The following is an 18,622-nucleotide window of genomic DNA, read 5'->3' as shown; positions in this document are numbered from 1 at the left end:
TTCTGTAATACAATTGGTCAAAGATATCAAACCTGCAATGGCGATCGCAGCGGCGCTGCTGAGTGGACGAGCGTGCAGCGGAAAATTTGAGAAATATCAAAAGCAGAACACTCGCGATAGTTGTCGAATATAATCCATTATTAGACAAGATTTTAAGTAAATAATATAATTCTCATATCGAAATGACTACGCCGCGTTGTTCCGAGTTTATTCTGGACTCGTAGGACATTTTTATCTCGTCTCCGGGTTCTGTACTCGCTTTATCGATTTGTTGCATGGTTCTGTCATGGAGGACCTCCTGCTGCAGATCGTCAAGGAGGCTTCGCACGCGAAATTACCAAACATACGTAAATCGGCGCAAGAGGCACATGGTGAGCTAAACATTGAACATCTTATCTTATCCATTTTTTGATTCTTCACTCACTTATTTTCTCCCACAGATTTCCTAGACAAGCAGCAAGGTCTATTGCGGGATCCCCCGCACGAACTGCGGGCGAAATGCCTCCACACCTGTCAGCTCGCTCTCGAAACAAGGAGAAGCAAATTTGTCGCCTTTGGTCTTGCTGGCCTACATGTAATGCATTCTAATGATCCCGATATTCACAGCTGTTCGCTTTATTTGGCCAGCTTTCCTTATCGCTCGTACATTGCCTCACTCTCACTGTGTAACACCCTCGTATTTGCAATAACCACATCCTGGGTGGTATAATTACTGATAGTGCTTTCACCATATGATACTCACTATGCTACACAGCTTGCACACATTCACATTTCTGACGCTGACTAATTTTTTCTACTAATTACTGTTTTGACGATAACTGTATAAAAATATTTAAATTATATTTCGAAGTGAAACTATACTTTAACTGAAAAAAATTGTTCCAAGAATATAATTAACGTTAAAATTAGATCATTGTGCCACAAATTTTTGTTTTCAGAATTCATGATTTTTTGTAAAATACTTTGAGCAGCTTGACTAGATTTAGAAACTCATTCAGAGCTGTGTTATTTAGCAAGTTACCAATCGATATTCAGACAGTAGTTTTTGCTTACCAATTGATTGTTTTTACATGTCTCCTTGCAATTTCAGACCTGTTATACAGTGAAAGTTGATCAATAAGAAATAGGAAACTATTTTTTTGATTTCAGTCTCTTTCTCCTGTTATCACAGCGTTTTGAATATATTCTGAAAATTTGAAGCTCATGCCAAATGATTTTTATTGCAATGGGAGAAGCTCTAAGTTTTTTGGTCACGGTTTCGACACTGATTACACAATATATAACATATTTTTACTGACATATCAAGCACTCTGCTTATGTTTCACTTATTTGCTTATGTCGTTTTTTTAATCGACTAATATATAGTGTTAAATTTGACATTAAATGTTTCTAAGATAATTTATACTTATTCGCTTCAATGAGTTATTTTTTCAGGATTATTCAAACAAACATTTTGTTTCTAATTGAAATTGAATAGAATAATTTCTTATAGATATAAGTGGTTATATGCAATTAATGTTCATTTATGTTTTATGGCAGAAAATGCTGAGGGACGATAGATTTCAGTCTCCTTATGAGCCGGAGGATGATTCCTTGTGGCTTCCAGCTCAAATGCTCCATACTATGAGTTCCATATTATCCCAGTCAGACGATGCACAGACAGACATGCTAAAAGTAAGTTAGTTGTAAAATTGAAAACAGAAATGAAGTGCAAATACAGTCTAGGCTGTTTTTACCTGTCATTCATTTTAAACCAATCAAGTCATTAATATTATTATTGATGTTATTCGTAAAATTTTTCCTAGGTGCTACTGCAAGTTGCATGTTCTTCATATTGGACAATGAATGGTCGTCTCATTATTGCTGTACTAACAACTTGTAGCGAGGCCTTTGAAAATGGAAACCAAGCAGTTAGAACTGCGGCACAGGCAGCTACCAGCCAAACTCTTCGATCCTTCTGCTTATTTCTAGGCAATATGAACAGATATTTAATTGCTTAGGATGTAGTTTAGTATATACCACAAATTTTAACTACTAAATATTTTTATTACAGATGAAGAATGTCAAGAAATGGACGAGAATGCCAAAAAGAATAAGAATATTCATGAAAGAGGGGTATCTTGTTTTAATGAGGCGATACCTATACTACAATATATCTGTAGCAAATTAGATGAAGCTCAAACGTAAGTATTGCTGAAAGAAATCAAACGAAACATTTACAGTTGAACTTCTGTAGAAAAAAAAAAATTCATTTTAATATTCTTCGAACAATGTCACCGCAGTATTAAAATGCGCACTTATTACTGCAAAGTTAAGTTTAATCTAATATTTTTCAATCATTATTCCAGAAACGGCCGTAATGGAACAACAGTTGTGTTTCTTCTAGAATGCTTGCACACATTGATATCATCTCTTCCGCAGAAAATCCATACTAATGCGCACTTCACGACATTCTTGTGGCAAAAGTTTTGCCCTGCGCTCATAGCTTTTCTGGGTACTCCAAGAGTTGACAAAACATTTATATCCAGGGAAGGAAAAGATACGGAAGTTGGTAGAGGGTCAGGCTACTTAGCAACAGCTTTGAGTTTTGACAGCCATCAGGCTAAAACTGTTTATAGGTATGATATTACAGTGGCAAGCAAACTTGGCTCAAAGTGTGTCGAAAAAAGTAATTCCGCACTGATTAGATATACTTTATGGCGTTTTATATAACATATTTGGAATATACCTATGAAAATTTAGTGTAATAATTTAATTTACAAATTTCAGTATCGGAACAGAATTGGTCCGTTTGGTTGGTTGTGTTGGGTCGCTTCGCCCGGTACTGGAATCAGTATTTCACAGAATGTTACTATACCCACCACCACAACACAGAATAGAACCTTTAAAAGCACTTCGGGAGTTGTTGCGTAGTCCGAGTAGAATGGTAGATTTTGCAGGACCTTTGCTGGTTGAAGATGAAAAAGGAAGTCAACAAAGCGACATGGCATTAATGCGACTGTAGGTCTTCAACTTTTAACCAACGATCTTCAATTCGGCCAAAGATTAGTTACATTTATTTTATATCATTATTCATCTTCCAGAGTTATGGATTCAATAGAAGAATCCACAACAGCTGGGCCGTTGGTACTTCATGCCTCTGTTTCCTGTGTTGTTGCTATGCTATCTGCATTGCAGGAGCTTTGTGAAGGAAAAGCTATCAGTCATGATTACACTTGTACAATCAATAGTCTTTACGAAGATCTTGATAGCTGTAACTATCAAGGTCCGTTAACTTACCAGAGTATGGCTAGGCTGCCAAAAACTTATCGGTAAGGGAATTCACGGGCACTAAATGGAGATCAATTTATTCTTCGATGGTCATTCGTTAATAACCATTAATCAATTAGTTACTTATACACTTCCGAATATAATGTGGAATATATTTTCATCATATAGCGAACAACTAGAGCTTATGAAAAAAGCTAATAACTCTGAGTCAGATTCGTCTGGTCATGGGCTCTCTGAGAACGGTGATTCGTCAGACACAGAAGGTCCACAAAACGAATCAGACATAAATGAAGAGAACAGTTTAGATGAGAATGATTATTCGTTAGAAAATGAGAAGCAAAGATTGAGATTAGAAAAGTTGCCAAAGTGCCTGCATGTCGGAAGACAGATTGCCGAAGAGTGCAATGTCGATGTTGAAAGGCATAATGCAAGATTGTTTGCAAAGACTATTATATCAGATTTGATTCCAATGGTATCAACTCTGAGGAGTAATATTCAGGTTGACGAAGCCTTTCAATCTTTTGCTTCTGAATACTGCCAAGGTGAAATTTTCTGTAACATACACTCTAGTTCTAAAACTTTAACATTTGACAGTTGTTGCATAGGATACATACCTCTCATTCATTTTTTACGCAGGGGTTTTTGCAGAGCAACAAAAATTACAAGCTCAGGGAGACACCAGCGTAGATACATGTGCCCTGATAACTATAATGAACGCTGATGGAATTTATTTGGCAACTTATGCCGCACTGCTGTTGAACTTGAAGTTGATCAAAATAAATTATTACAACGACGATACTCGACAAGTACCGATCAGTGAGGTACGTCTCTTAACATTGAGACCATTTTTTGTAAATCACCAAAAATAATAAAACTCAATGCATTTAAAGGAGCAATTTGTCGAGGAAGTTCATGGCTCTGGTGTACTGGTATATCTTTCAGCCACGTGGCTATCTGAACTGTATCAACAAGTTTTGGCATGTAATCTTCTAGAAAAATGCGGATATAATCCAAATACAAAAGAGAATAATGCGCTTGTGAATGTACTAACCGGTAAGACTTTGCGAAATATGTAAAAGAGGGGAACGAAGACTAGACATAAAATAACCATTGTGCTTGATCAAATATTTTTCAGATATCGACGGCCTGGGCAGTACTCTTCAGAGCGGTCAACTTTTGTCAGACTACCGCCGACTAGAAAGAGCTCAACCATCACACATCGAACCTTCACCAGAAGCAGAGGCAGGAGCCAAACTATCACGCCGAGTACTTACTTGCTGCTGGGGGAGCATGATGACTGTTTTAACGGCAGGTCTTAATCCATCGAATGAAGAAAATTCCAAAGGGATTCTTAATAGAGAAGGTGGAAGAAGAGGCGTGAAAGATACAGTTGTGATGGCACTTGAGGGATTGCATAAAGCTGCAACGTTGAGTAATATTTTAGGTATAGATTGTATGCAAATTTGCAGCTCTGCTGCTTCCATACCTGATTGCGATTGATCAGTCATACAGGATTCTTCATATTTTTTCAGGCCTCCAGAATCGTTGTGGTTCCATTTTCTCTCTCCTTGCTAAGGCATCCTGTAGCGAACAGTCTACATCAAAATTAAGACGGACAAAAGATGTTCTTAGACTTAAGTTACAAAATAGAGGAGCTAACTTACATACGTCCCATGCACTGAGTATGGAAGTTCTCCTAGCCAGAGGTCTTGAGTTAGGAAGTCATAGTAGTGATTGTTGGCCACATGTTTTTATGTAAGTGCTTCAGTTATTTTTAATTATCATGGAATCTAAAAATTTTGATTTGAATGTTAATATTTTCGGAGGGCACAAAATATAGTACGCAATAATTCGTTACATATGACATGTGAGAATAAGTTGGTTTTATGGAGTGGTTTCTTCCGTTTCAGATGTTGTTTGTACGTATGCAAATTGGAGCACGGATTCTTTAGCAAAACTCAAAATCACAGTTTACCAAAGGCATTGCAGAAGAAAGATACTAATATAGGAGAAAATAAAACAACCCAAGAAAGACTTAATCTTAGTTTTAATCTAACAGATGAAGATGAAACTTGGTGCGTTACAATACTACAATTATTATGAACATTTGATTAAAAGTCAACTGTACAAAATGTGTAAATTTTAATGCTGTAATTTTTTCAGTGTTGACGTATACAGTTTCCTTTCAACTCCATACAATCAGAACGTGACAACAGATTCCATCCCTGAAATTATACAGGAATCTAATGCTGATAACCATTTCAATGGCATTCTGCCTGCTGATTATGCAGCTAAAATAATTTGCGTGTTATCACAGTTAGTTGATAGACTTTTCGAAGATGCTGCATTAAAGTTGAATTTGAGAGCACTGTGCTCATTTTTGAATGCTCTATGTAAAGCGAGTCAAGCGCAATTGTTTAAGACGACAAATGGATCGAAAGAGAATAAACGGCTCTGGTGGCGGCGAACTAAACCAAGAGAAAATGATTTGAATGTGCTACTTTTGACAAGACTAGGAGCAGTGATGTTAAAGTGCGTCAGGAGTGGCCGACCATTAATCCATATCATGAGGGTAAGCATGGTTTTTGTCTGTATAAAATTTCCAAGTCGAGGTGTAGAAAAATGATGAATCTTTACAAGTGCAACTTTGTATAGATAAATACTATCTATCTATGTACTTATCTATCTTTTTTTAGGTATGGAGCATCCTGGGGCCTCATTTTATGGAAGCTGCTTGCCACAAGGATCGCGCAATTTCTAAAAAAGCTGTACAATGCATACACGAGTCGGTCGCCGCGTTATTGAATGAACAGATCGAACTACCACACTTTCATTTTAATGAGGCTCTCTTCAAGCCCTTTGAAAATTTACTTTGCTTAGAATTATGTGACGGCGATGTACAAGATCAGGTGGGTTGAGAACTTCAGTACCAAGTCATTTATTTGTGGTACCTACGAACTGAGATTATGATCAAATAACGGCAATTAATTAATATGTATCACAGATTGTGAGCTGCATTTGTGAGTTCGTCGAAACAAATCGAACAGAAATTCGTTCAGGGTGGCGTCCTCTGTTTGGAGCTTTGAGGGTCGCTTCAGTTGGAAATTCAGAGTCTATAGAATCAGAGCCCCTCCTTGAAGTGTTTAGAGTATTTCTGTCGACTGACAATACTCTGGTGTTTGCGAATGCGGCTCTAGACTGCATATTATGCTTACTGCGACATGTCAGAGGTCCTAGTGATAACGGAATTGAGGAAGAAACAGAATCAAAGAAAATGCAACTCTGCGTCGAAAGCTTGAAGTACCTTTTAAGCTGCAGCGACATTTTAGCATCAATGTACTGTATGCCTGCATGCCCGATATTCCATTCAGCACAAAGAATCCAAGTTTCAACAATACCACAATATGTTGATGCGGTCATTCCGAATCTGGAACTAACGACCTTTGCTCAAAACGGTGACCCTCCTCATGAAACTATCCAAGAAATGTCTTACAAAGTATTATCAACTACGGACGGTGTTCTTACTACGTTACAAAACTTGGATAAACCAAGCGGAATACTAAGGGTTTGGTATTTGCTCATTGAAGGGCTCGCTAGTGCTACCATGATCTGTCCACGCAAGTACCAGCCGCATACGTTGGAAACGTTATTCCACTTGTTGCGAGACATACTAAATATCCCAGGACCTGATTTCGGATTATACTGCGTCAATCATCTGCTACTACCAATGGTTCAGAATTGGCTGAGAAAAACATCGAAGATTTTTCGTGGCTGGGACAATTTTGCACCTAATTTCAAACAGTGTTGTGGATTAACAACTGACTTGGTTGTGGATTATCTCACTCATTTGCAAGGTATTTGTTTACGCTTCAGTCATCTGAGCATTAGGTTGGGAATAAAAAATTTTATTACTTGTATCCCAAACTATATTTTATCCGTGATAGCGGTTAGCATTTAAGCTTATTCATTTTAAACGTTTTGCGTATTTTTTTAATTTTTGTTTAGGCATTTTATTTTCATCGGTTCAATGCAATTCTGTTCAGAAAAAGTTCTAATCAAGTAGACTATATTCAGTTAAATGTGATCCGATTCTTTTAATGGATAACTGAATGTATAAAATTTTAGGACCTGAAGTCGTTCGGAACGAAACGTTTTTACCAGCTACCACATTGATGCTGAAACAACTTCTGCTCGTGATGGCAGAATGTGTGGTGCAGCCCACAGAGAGTATAGCGAGATTGGGATGCGCTTGCATCAGGTGAGTACTTCATGATTTTTCATAGCTTAGAAATCGACGAATTGATATTTTACCCGTGTACAATGTTCAATCATGTACAATATTGTTACATATTCCGGAGTTTACGTTTAGACAAGCATTCTGAAGGATAAATTTTGAACCTGTTAATGCTTCCTTGCCTATACATCTTCACGGCTTTTATTTGCGAATTTCTAAAAAACACAGAGAATGCGCGCATTCGTATTTAAACCGAAGAGCATTGATCAGATCATTGTTTGTACAATTTTTCCTAATATCCATGTTCTGAGTAAACGTTGCACGTGCAGATATTAGATAAAACGCGTCTGAGCATCGCGAGAGAAGAGATGAAAAATAACAGTAAGAAAAAAAGAAACAAACATGTCAGTTCAATACTCTGAAATTGAGTGGGTATTTTGAAAGTAGAATAACACGTTTTGCACCTTTGGCTGAGGACTCCCAACAATCGGAAAAGAATAGAAACGGATTGAGAATTTCAATACGATGTATTCCGATTTCCTTATCCAAACGGATGTTTCGTATTCTTTGAAAAGAATTAATTCGGATAGAAAAAATTGAATCGGATTGATAATTGCCATCCCTTATTCTAAATAAATAATTGAAACGAACAAGCTATTAGAGGTGGCATTGTCGCGAATATGACGGGATAGGAAAGAACAGATAAAATCGAATAGAAACGAATAAACAGATTAAAACGAACAGTGTCTCATTGGAATAACTCATGCTTAATTCGGAAACTTAAAGAAATGGGATTCATAATTCTGCTAATCGTTCCGTTTCTATTCTTTTCCGATTGTTGGGCTGCACGGAAGTTTCCACGTATCGGGGCGCGTAACGACGCCGTGTGTCACTGCAGGGCAAAGTGGGTAAATAATTATAAAATCTCATTTCTGCAACGAAGTGTGTAAGATAATAACGAAGCTTGACAGGCTGTCGGATAGAATAAGGCAGCCGGGGAACTCAATACCCCGCGGCTGATCGTTGCACACAGGCAAATCTTTACCAAGCCGATTTTGTACGCAATAAATGTGTGTATGCACAACATATACACGTATTCATCTAAACACGCGTGACGAGATGTGCGCCGATCGCACGCCGCATGCAGCCAAGTGTCTGCCTATATGATACGTACGCACATACAGTCATTCAACTCCGGACACATTTACCCCATATTATAACGCCCCACACATCCAGTAGTAATTCTATCCCTTCTCGGGGTATCGGTGTAACCTTACGCGTAGGTATATGAATTTAAAAACTGCCACAGGTTATACGCGGACGAAAAAATCTCGGTCTCTAGGTATAAGTCCTTAATCGATTAACGATCTTCCTCTGGCTAAAAAATGTAATTATGCTACTCGTAAGCTATGGATTAAAAAAACCGCAGTTTTCATTGATCGCGTGTAACAGTTTCAGCTCCGCCACGGAACTCTTTCGTTAATCAGGCCAGAAGTGATTTAGGTCGTCTCCTAATTACAAGGGGTCAATGAAAATAGCATTTCGATTCAAAATATCAGTATTTGTCTTCACTCTTTTTTTAAAGAATATAAACAATAAAAGATTCGAATCGCCTGCGACGACCTTTTAATAACTTGAAATCATTTCAAGTTCTGCAGTTTGCATATGCTGCACTTTGGTTCCTTCATACGTGTAAATGGATACGGTTCGTTATAATTTTTTCCTCTTTTCGTTTTTTCCGTTTCTTTTCGCGCGATCGCGTTGAAGCTTATGCGCGCACAGCTTTGCGTTCTTTTGCATATTTGTAAATTTATTTCAATACGTTTCTTTTCCTTATATCACTATCCGCGAGACTGACAACGCGAAAGAAATCAATTTTCCAGGTGTTTTTATTCGATCTTTGAAATTCCCCACAGTCAACGACACGACTGACATTGAAGCGGGTCAATCCGTCTTCGCGGAACCATTAACCGTGTTGTTTTCCATACCGATTTGCGCACTTTGGTTACGTCGTGACGTATATTAAGCAAGAGTCGAAAACCGACCCGAGCCTGCACATATCTCTTAATGATCAATTAAAGCGCGTAGCAACGTTTCGGACGTCGGCATCTCAGGATGACTAATAATTCACCGATATAATTCACGTATTCCGCTCATACGAGTCTGAATCAATCATTCGTCGCATCCGAAGATCTTCACTTTGAATTTTCACAGGCACGTGCTCGTCAGCGGAGGTCCGATGCTGACACCCGAACAGTGGGAGGTATGCGGAGTTGCCTGCTACCGGGCGTGCTCAAATTCCCTCCAGGAGCTCCACCAGCTCACCATGGCATTTTCCGCCCGTTCCGAATCTTTCTACGGGGATGTGGCCCAGGTCAAGGTCGCCGCGCGTCGCGACGCCACCCCGGAAGAATCGGAGCGTCTTCGTCAGCTTGCCGCCCAGGTCTGTTTGCTCGAAAGAAACTTTTAAGAGAAAAATCTAGCTAATTGTGAGGAGTGTTTTGTGAAATGCTAGATTTAGAGTATTCCTTATCACTTTGCATTCAATATTCCATAGTCTTCCGGCAGCCAAATTCGGGAACCTGCTGATCAATCTCGCCAGTCACCAGTTTACTAAACAATTTTTAGAATTGCAGGAATTTATTGTCGTGTATTCTCTGCGCTGATGATGTATTCCCGTTCCACGGAGGTTCGTTAACCGACATCGGATGTACTGAATTTCAATTCTTTTCCACTTTAGCACTTCAAGACACGTGATGAGAAATTACTACTTGCAATTAATCACTGACTCCATTTTCGACCGATTATGAATATTTGGGTCTACAACGAAAGTCGATGCGGGTAATTTAATGGCCACTCACATATCACACCTAATTATTTTTCTGTTTTTATTCAAGGAATATGAATACGCCAGGGTGACCACAGCTCGGTGTAAACTCGCGTGATAAGGAGCTGGTAATCTACCTATTGCCCCGGTAGTCCGGCATGTACGCCTCCGGTGGTGCAGGATTTTTTTATATTTGTTACTCGCGTAATTACTACTCTTGGAGCCTTATTTTCTCTAACTTGAGGTTAATGACATTATTTTTGCATCAACGCATATTCAGAACTTTTGTGGAGGGTCGATTTAATCGGAGATTTGATTGTGGCTCGGTGTTACTTTAGATGTAGTCGGTGTAGTGTACTATCCACACGTAACAATTGCCTTGGGCTAATCGTCCGATAAGCCAAGACTTTCATACGCTCGCGAGGAATTCTAAATACTCCGTAAATCGATTCGAGAATTAAAATATACTTTTTATAATACTGCGAAAAGTCTGTGCGTGGTGAAACTTTTTTTACTTTATCTTGTGTCTTTTAGATGTTACGCAGGTGATTTCCGTTAGTATACTGATAGTGTAAAATGATCTAATTCGGAAAGTCCAATTTTCAGATCAAATTTCTAGCATCCAATCGAAATTCTGGATATAAACTAAATCATCAAATCAATTTGGCCAGCCATTTAATGTTTCGATCCAATGAAAAAATTATGCTCTCGGAATCGTGATAAGGGCATGCGGTATATTGTACACACGTAATTACATACCTGCCAGACATATACATACTCCTATAATGTATGTATATCTGAAGCTTGGGAGGCCGAATTATTTTGTCATCCCACGACGTTGTAGCGTAGAAGTCCATTCAAAGTTTGCGTATAATTTTTCACAATTTCAATTTGATTTCAGTCCAATGCCGTAGCTATTCCACCCATATTTCTTGATGCAATTTATCGACATCGATTTGTTTTTTCGTATGCCACGCGTTGGTGAAAATTTTTTTACGAACAATTTTGAGTGGACCGTCTAATGTGACTGCTCAGGTGAGCCAGCTGCGCGAGGCTCTGGCTGCCATCAGGAAGCAAAGCGCAGCGATTCTGCCACCAGGGCCTTTCGATGACACCAGAATAGAGCCGACACTGTTGAACCACCTGAACCAACTGAATCACCTGAACCACCTGAACCAAGCGAATCAACTGAACCACACAACTGCCTCCGGTTGTAGACAGCACACGACACCCCCAGATTACACTAACACTTCGACGAACATGGGGCCGCACTGGCTCTAGCCATTTACGGTAACTCACGTCATGGATTTTAGTTCTTTTACCCGTTCAATCAGCTACCAAAGCAACTCTTTCTCACAATGAACGTATTGAGTAATCAGAATGAAATTAGTCTGGTCGGTTTGGTCTTTCGGTCCTTCGTTTGATACACGTCTTTGCGCAGGGGATTCAATTTTACAAACGTTGACTGAACCTCCTTTCGTTTCTCGAAATGATAAAATTAGCAAAACTAGACTGATATAAGTCCTTGTATACTCGTGTATTACCATGCTGACAAAAGTTGACTCTGAAATCATTTTCATTAACATTGTGAATTCGGATCAAACGTACCGTGGTTAAACATAGAATACATTTATTTCAACTTACGCTTGGTGAATTTTTCATTCGATTTTGATGGTTAAAGGAAAAAATACAGAGGTGAATGGCTGCCCGTTTTTATTGCTTGCTGAGAAGGCACTTCATCGTCACTGCTCTTATTCGTTCATTGGTTTGATATCCTTTTTATATTCCACTGTCACATTTGTGTTACTTTCATATCTGCAATCTTTTCGATCTTCCATTTTGAAAATCTTGTTTGTGAAGTTTCGTGCTCACTGGCAATTTTTTAATCTGTGCGCAGTCTTTGCCGTTCTTTTCAATTGCAGATAAGACTTTCTACTATTTTCCTTGTAGCGGAGTGCCCGTTTTCAGACTAGGCGAACCTGTTGAGGCAAACAAAAGTTGTCTGTGGGCACGTGAACTAACTGTGATTTGCAGTGTTGGCGTGTTTTTATATAATATAATATATAAAGGAATAAAAAAAGGAGTGGCATCATTTTTGCTGACGGTAGATAGTGATTTTACACTTGAGATTATAGTTGCCAAAACCGAAGTGCCGATTAGCTGCCTGTTTGGATTGACCGCCAGGAAATCATCGCACACGAGTGTTCATTTGTTACTTCTATCCCAGTGTTTCTGGGATCATGATTTTTGTCCATAATCATGATTCTTTGTTGAATAAGTTATGCGAAATCGGCCAGTTTTTTCAGCGTTCGTGCTGCTTTCTCGCCTTCCATCAGTCACGTTGAATGGCCTCACAGAAAATTTTGCATGTCAGTCTAGAATACGTTACATTATACATATAGCGAAGGACCCATTTACCTTATAGACCCAACCATCAAGTTGCACAATTTGTTTTATATAGTACGTCACCGCTGAAATCCATGGCTTGAGACCATGGCTATTTAACAGTATTTCTCACATGTTACACTTAGGATTGCTTCTGCTACGTAGATCGCACGTGTTTTTCCTATGTATAATACAGTTACTATATCGTTACCTAATAGTTGTAACGATACAATTACTTTATACGTATATTAATCATACACAGCAGTTTTTACAATAGAACTGTTTGAACGCGCGTGCGCGCCTTCATCACCATCATTGCAGCGTTTTCTTGTGGTACGATTTTACACAAAAGAAAACCTTGGTTCCCATTTCAGGTATTTCTGCTCGATGAACAACGGTCCGAAGAAATTCCGTCAACGGCTGACGAGAGGTCCTTTGTTTTTCTACTTTATCCACCGTCGATTACGACTACTCTCAATCCTGATCTTTACATAGTCAGGGTCCAGCTAAAAGCCCTGGTAGTTGGCCTCTTGGTCCATCAGATGCTGCTTCGTTGCATAGCTAGCGTTCTTCTCCATGGGACTAGGCAGCTTATTCCTAGGTGAGGGATGATCCGCGACTGTCAAAGAAATGGGAGACTGCCTTGAGGTTGGAGCTCTTGTATGAATTTCAAACTTTCGCCAAATAGAATAGGATTCAGAACGTTGTGACGTTAACCAGTTGTCAGAATAATTATGGCGATTCGGAGTTTGCTTCATTGCGGTGTCCCATATTCTTATCGACCAATTTTTCTCGATTACACCCTCGAAAAAAGTGGTATACTCTTAGTTTGTATTATCAAAATAAAAGATATCGTTAAGTAATTATAAGGCTGTTAATGTTCAGGGTGGCGACAGTTTGGGAAAACCGGGAAAAGTCAGGGAATTATGATAGATCACATGAAAAAACGTACTTCTTTATAAATTGTTTTTAAAATTCAACTGTGCTTTGTAAATTTAGCCAACCTAACTTTCGGGAATAGTATTGTTTAATTTATAATTATTTGCGTGAAAGGAAGCAGTACTAGGTGTTTTTGAATTCACATTCATGTATTGAAGGTGCACAATTTCTGGAGCCTTTAGTCATAAAAGAGACCGAAAATTATCTAAACTTCGTAGAAAAATATCAAGGAGTTTTTTTGACGGGAAAAGTGAATGAATTTTATTTGAGCAAAATTGTCGTCACCCTGACGGTTTAATAATATAAGTCTAAACTTAAGGACAAGAACGGTAACCAATGTAACGTCTTGTTTGGATTCTAGCCTGGTGCAAGTGATTTTAGAACCGGCGGCATCGTCGGTAACAGATACCCCAGAAAAATCCTTACCCGGATACTTGCCATACATGAATTCATCACATATCGACACATTCCTGGCCGCTCTGGATTTGTCACAGGCGGCAGCGATGAAGTTTGATTCCCGCCCCGGCCTCAAGTTCCTGGTACAAAAGGTGGCGAATCTCGATCAGGCAGCGAATTTGTATCAGCAAGCCGGTGTTGCTTGGACGATTAAAGTTGTAACTCTGTTCGAATTGTGCCTGGACGAGATTTCCAGAACAGGAGCAGACGTTGACAAAGTGAAACTGATTCTTAGAGGAAATTCGGAAGACAGCGAAACCGTGGAACCGACTGCAGAGGATGAGACCGTAAAAAGTCTGGAGAAGTTCGCCAGTCTTTCGAAGTACCTGAAAGAGCTGCAGACGACGTTCGACAACTTGTGCGAAATGTACGTCGAGGTTGTCGTCGACAAGGACGGAGAGCACTCGCGAGTTGATCAGTTCGCCAGTCAGTCGGTCTTCTTCTTGGTCGCTCAGCCAGACGACTATCCAGAAATAAAGGGAAAGGAGACGTCGGAGCGCAGGAACAGCGGGGAAAAACTCCAAGGCGCATCCGGAGTCGTTGAGGCTTCGATCACGGCGCCTGAAAGCAGCGAGTTGTCGGTGGAGCCGGTACCCCGAATCCATGAAAACGCAGACACGGGTTCGTCGTCTTCGTCCGACGACGAGGTCGAGATATACAATCCAAACCTCGACGACGAGAGCGGACTGGAGGAGCTGGGACTCGCCGAGAACGAATCGAGGCCCTTCAGGCTCTCCGATTTGGCGGTCGAGTACTCCACGGATTCCGGACCGGAATCGGAACCGGAATCGTATGACGAGAATTCGCGACCCGCTTCCCGGCTGGGGTCGATCAACGATCGAATTCTCTACTTGGATCAATCCCGCGAAAGTTCTCGGGAGGGTTACGTCGACACATTGGATGACGACGATGTTATGAACCGGGCGAATTCGGTTGCGCCCTCGAGATTGGACCACCTTGATTTTCGGGGGGTCGAAAGCCGCGGGAGTAAATGCTCCAAGGATCGGGCAGTCTCTCGCCTCATGGGAACAGCAGCGACGCCATTGTCCAGGCAGAATTCCCTCAAGTTCGTATTTGGGGACGGCGACGAAGAGCGGATCCGAGGCTCGCCACCACCCCTGCGATCCCAGTCGGTCATGGAACTCCGGAAGACCTCGGCTGCCAATCGGAGAACCGGGAATTCCCTCAGGGTCAGACCTTCGCAGTCCGTTTCGGAGTCTCCGAAGTCGCGGTCGTCTTCCAAGGCCAGCAATCGTTCCCAGCAGCTTTACACCTCGAAAGTCGCGTGTCTCGAGGAGGACGAGACATCGAGTGTCGGCTCGCCTGTGAAGACCGTCGAAGAGGATAAAGTGACCGCTTTGCTCGACGCTTACAAGCGTAGCAAGCTTGGACTTCGCACAAATCCTTTCCTCGTCGATAAAACTGCCGAGGAGACAAAGGCGAAGCAGCCACCCGTTCCTCCCGAAGTCGAGCTGCAGAGGAAGAAGAGCATCTTCAAGGATCGCGAAGCGCACTGCAGAGCCTGGGCCGAGATTCTGAGCGCTGCCTTGCAGTGGGCCTCCATGTTACCGGTGAGTTTTCATTTTTCTCTACCTCGGTAGAACAGTTTTAACCGGACGAAGTATCGAGCGATACTTTCGACCAGTCTATCGTCCACCTCAAAGTAATAGTGTACGGATTATTTATCTTTCCAATGCAGGACGAGAAATTGGCACCTTTGCTACCGGTCCTTGTGGGTGGCGTCCAAATTTTAACACGACACGCTGCAGATCCTCCGCTCAAACAGCATCTTGCGGTATTATTTCATCGCATTGCGGTCTTGTACGGCTTCTCAACAAATTAAAAACAGATATCCAATCAATTTTAATGTACGACGCTCTCGCTAGAGGCAGACCAGCGATTTTTTAAATCTTTAAAACTTACCGTTCAAGGCTTTCTATACAGGGAAGAAACGGGTCATAGACGCATAAATTTCAAAATTATTCTTGTCATTTCAATTGCCATATTTTTATTTTTTCTTTCAAATCTAGGTTGCAGGTTCTATAGCGAAAGTGGTGTAATACTTGACCCTTGTTATGTTCCTTAGGATGGTGGGGACATCAATCACTTGATTCTAGCTGCCTTCTATCTATATCTTCTGTCTATACTTTTAAAGATAAGTGCTAGCGTTGTTATTAGGAATGGGTGAGCTGCAGGATGAGGTACCTGAAACCCCTCGTGTTTTATGGGGACATTTATACAATTGGTGAAATTTTATCAAATCTAGATTGTAATAGTTTTTGTTTACAAGCGTATAATTATAGTTTAGTCGTTTCCGTATTATCTGTTATAATTTAATTGTGACAGTAGATCTCGCAGTATTACATGTTTCCTATAGATATGTCATTTTTTCAATTTATGATTAAACTGATTTGTATATTTTGTATAATTAGGAAGAACTTAATATCACGTTCTGCCCGGTTGTGGAGATTCTAATTTGAGCACAGTTGAATGATTTTTTTTTCGGTTTGATTCGTTTACCTATTTTTGTACGAGTAGTGATGTTTTTTTTTCTCAATACATTTACTTTTCATTAAATTCCGAATCCGATCAAGTCCGACCTCTGAGAAATTGGCCATCCCATTTTCAATACCATATTAGAGTCGTTGCTAATCAGTTGAATGAAAAGTTTTATCAATAATACAATGTCACAAAGTCTACAGTTGAACTTTTAAATATTATTACAAATAAAAAAGATCACAAATTAAAATTGTATTTTGCCGTTGTATTTTCTGACACTTGTATCCTCTAACCGCAAAACAAGGGAAAAGAGATCTTAATATGAAATAAGAACAATGCATACTAAAAAAACAGATTCCGTGTATCGTATGTGCAATATGATTATAAATACGACATAGTGAGGATACCGAGTTGATAAGCCAATTATTAGGTATATACTATCTAAAAGAAAAAACGCTCTATATACGTACTAAAATAATCCTTGGATATAATAGATGTACTTACATGTTATTTTTCGGAGCATATTACCAGTATTGTACTCTCAAGACAATATAAAATATACTGTACAATAAATGCAACAAAAAAAAACGGCTTTGGCTTGTTTTACTGCTCATCATCGTCCTCTGTCAATGTTCAATATAAACTAGCTTTAAAACCGGATTAATTTCGGATGCCTAGTGTAACTGGTTTTTGTGCTCGTGCGCTTGTTTACTAAGTTGTCAGTGTTTTACCACATGACATAGTTGTGGGGGAGACTGGAGCACGATGGACTCCCCAAAAAATTCTGGTATTTGCTTCACAGTATACAGAATGAACACTGTCTTCGTGCATGTGACGCAAACCGAATCTGCCCGTAAGATTTTTCCTATATAATGTTAAAAATCACGTTTACACATGCATGCGAGTATAACGTATTGTGATTTTACGACAATAAATTTCGTCAAAAAATACCATAGAACAATCAGCTAAGTGCTAACAGATTTGAAACACGACGTACAGCAATTTAAGCTCTACTTGAACGACGTTATCGTCATGTATTCCTATGCATAACTATGTCAACTACTCACCAATTGCAATTTGTTGATCCTGGTCGTTTGGTTTTTTTTCGGATTCAAAACTTTATCTGAAGCATGCATATTCGTTTGATAGTAGAAAACATGACGTTTTCAATAATCAAGCATGTAAACTTGAAAATTAGTTCTGAAAGTCAAAAGTCACCAGGCCAAGGACCTGGACAGCCAAAACCACGGAGCGCTTGACCTGGGGGTCGAGATCCACCAGGTGGAGGACTTGGACAGCCAAGTTTACGGAAAATTAATCCTGAAGGTCGAAAGTCACCAGGTCAAGGATCTGGACAGCCAGAACTACGAAGCGCTTCTTCTGGAAGTTGAGTTTCACCAGGGAGCGGACCTGGAGCGCGGAAACTACGCAGCGCTTGGTCAAAAGTCACCAGGTCAAGAACCCGGACAGCCAGAACTACGGAACGCTTTTCCTGGATGTCAAGATCCACCAGGTGGAGGACCTGGACAGCCAAAACACGGAAAATTAGTATCGAAGGTCAAAAGTAACCAGGTCAAGGATCTGGCCAGCCAGAACTACGGAGCGCGTGTCCTGGAAGTCGAGTTTCACCAGGTAGCAGAACTGGAGTGCAGGAACCACGAGGTGCTTGTCCTGAAAGTCGAGTTCCCCCAAGTAGCGGACATGAAGCGTAGGATCCAGGAGGTACCGAACCCGGTACTCGAAATCTGCGGAGCGCGATTTTCATACGTCCGCTCTACTGCGCGGTTGTTTCCAGACTGAGGAATTCGGTTAGCCGATTTTAGATCGATGACGTCAAGAGAAAAAAAAGTTTGGGTGACGTCACTCTCTTCAAATCCAAACTTTGGTTTCGAACCTTAATACTATGTATGATGTTGTTGTAAGATTTGATGCGCGCAAGTATTTTCTATAACGTACCGTACAAAACGGTGGTCACAAAGTGTGCCTTGCTCTCCGAGTACCTGCTCCATAGA

General features: G+C 40.2%; 1 protein-coding gene across 2 annotated transcripts; it reads left to right on the top strand.

Annotated features, from left to right (window-relative positions):
• Window positions 1-50: 50 nt before the first annotated feature.
• On the top strand, window positions 51-17,196 carry LOC124187979 (brefeldin A-inhibited guanine nucleotide-exchange protein 3). 2 transcript variants are annotated; one of them, XM_046580209.1, is made up of 23 exons: window positions 51-371; window positions 441-574; window positions 1,540-1,674; window positions 1,806-1,971; window positions 2,054-2,183; window positions 2,349-2,618; window positions 2,770-3,000; window positions 3,084-3,311; window positions 3,439-3,812; window positions 3,907-4,091; window positions 4,161-4,323; window positions 4,406-4,714; window positions 4,803-5,025; window positions 5,181-5,345; window positions 5,434-5,842; window positions 5,967-6,179; window positions 6,275-7,124; window positions 7,396-7,528; window positions 9,719-9,947; window positions 13,091-13,317; window positions 14,017-15,682; window positions 15,811-15,906; window positions 16,142-17,196. In XM_046580209.1, exons 1-23 carry the CDS (start codon window positions 287-289, stop codon window positions 16,169-16,171), a joined length of 6,651 nt encoding a protein of 2,216 aa, XP_046436165.1. In that variant the 5' UTR covers window positions 51-286; the 3' UTR covers window positions 16,172-17,196. The 2 variants fall into 2 exon arrangements, with proteins under 2 accessions (XP_046436165.1, XP_046436158.1); XM_046580202.1 differs by having other exon boundaries at window positions 52-371; window positions 15,811-17,196.
• The last annotated feature ends 1,426 nt before the right edge of the window (window positions 17,197-18,622 follow it).

This window comes from Neodiprion fabricii, chromosome 1 (assembly GCF_021155785.1).
Source record: "Neodiprion fabricii isolate iyNeoFabr1 chromosome 1, iyNeoFabr1.1, whole genome shotgun sequence".
Lineage (NCBI taxonomy): Eukaryota > Metazoa > Arthropoda > Insecta > Hymenoptera > Diprionidae > Neodiprion > Neodiprion fabricii.
This window is presented reverse-complemented; position numbering and strand designations above follow the sequence as displayed.

Bases quoted from the DNA above. Each gene is read 5' to 3' on its own strand.
- LOC124187979 (XM_046580202.1), top strand. From the start codon at position 287: ATGGAGGACCTCCTGCTGCAGATCGTCAAGGAGGCTTCGCACGCGAAA. The intron at 7,529-9,718 runs GTGAGTACTTCA...GAATTTTCACAG, and splicing joins TTGGGATGCGCTTGCATCAG to GCACGTGCTCGTCAGCGGAG. The intron at 13,318-14,016 runs GTGAGGGATGAT...TTTGGATTCTAG, and splicing joins ACTAGGCAGCTTATTCCTAG to CCTGGTGCAAGTGATTTTAG.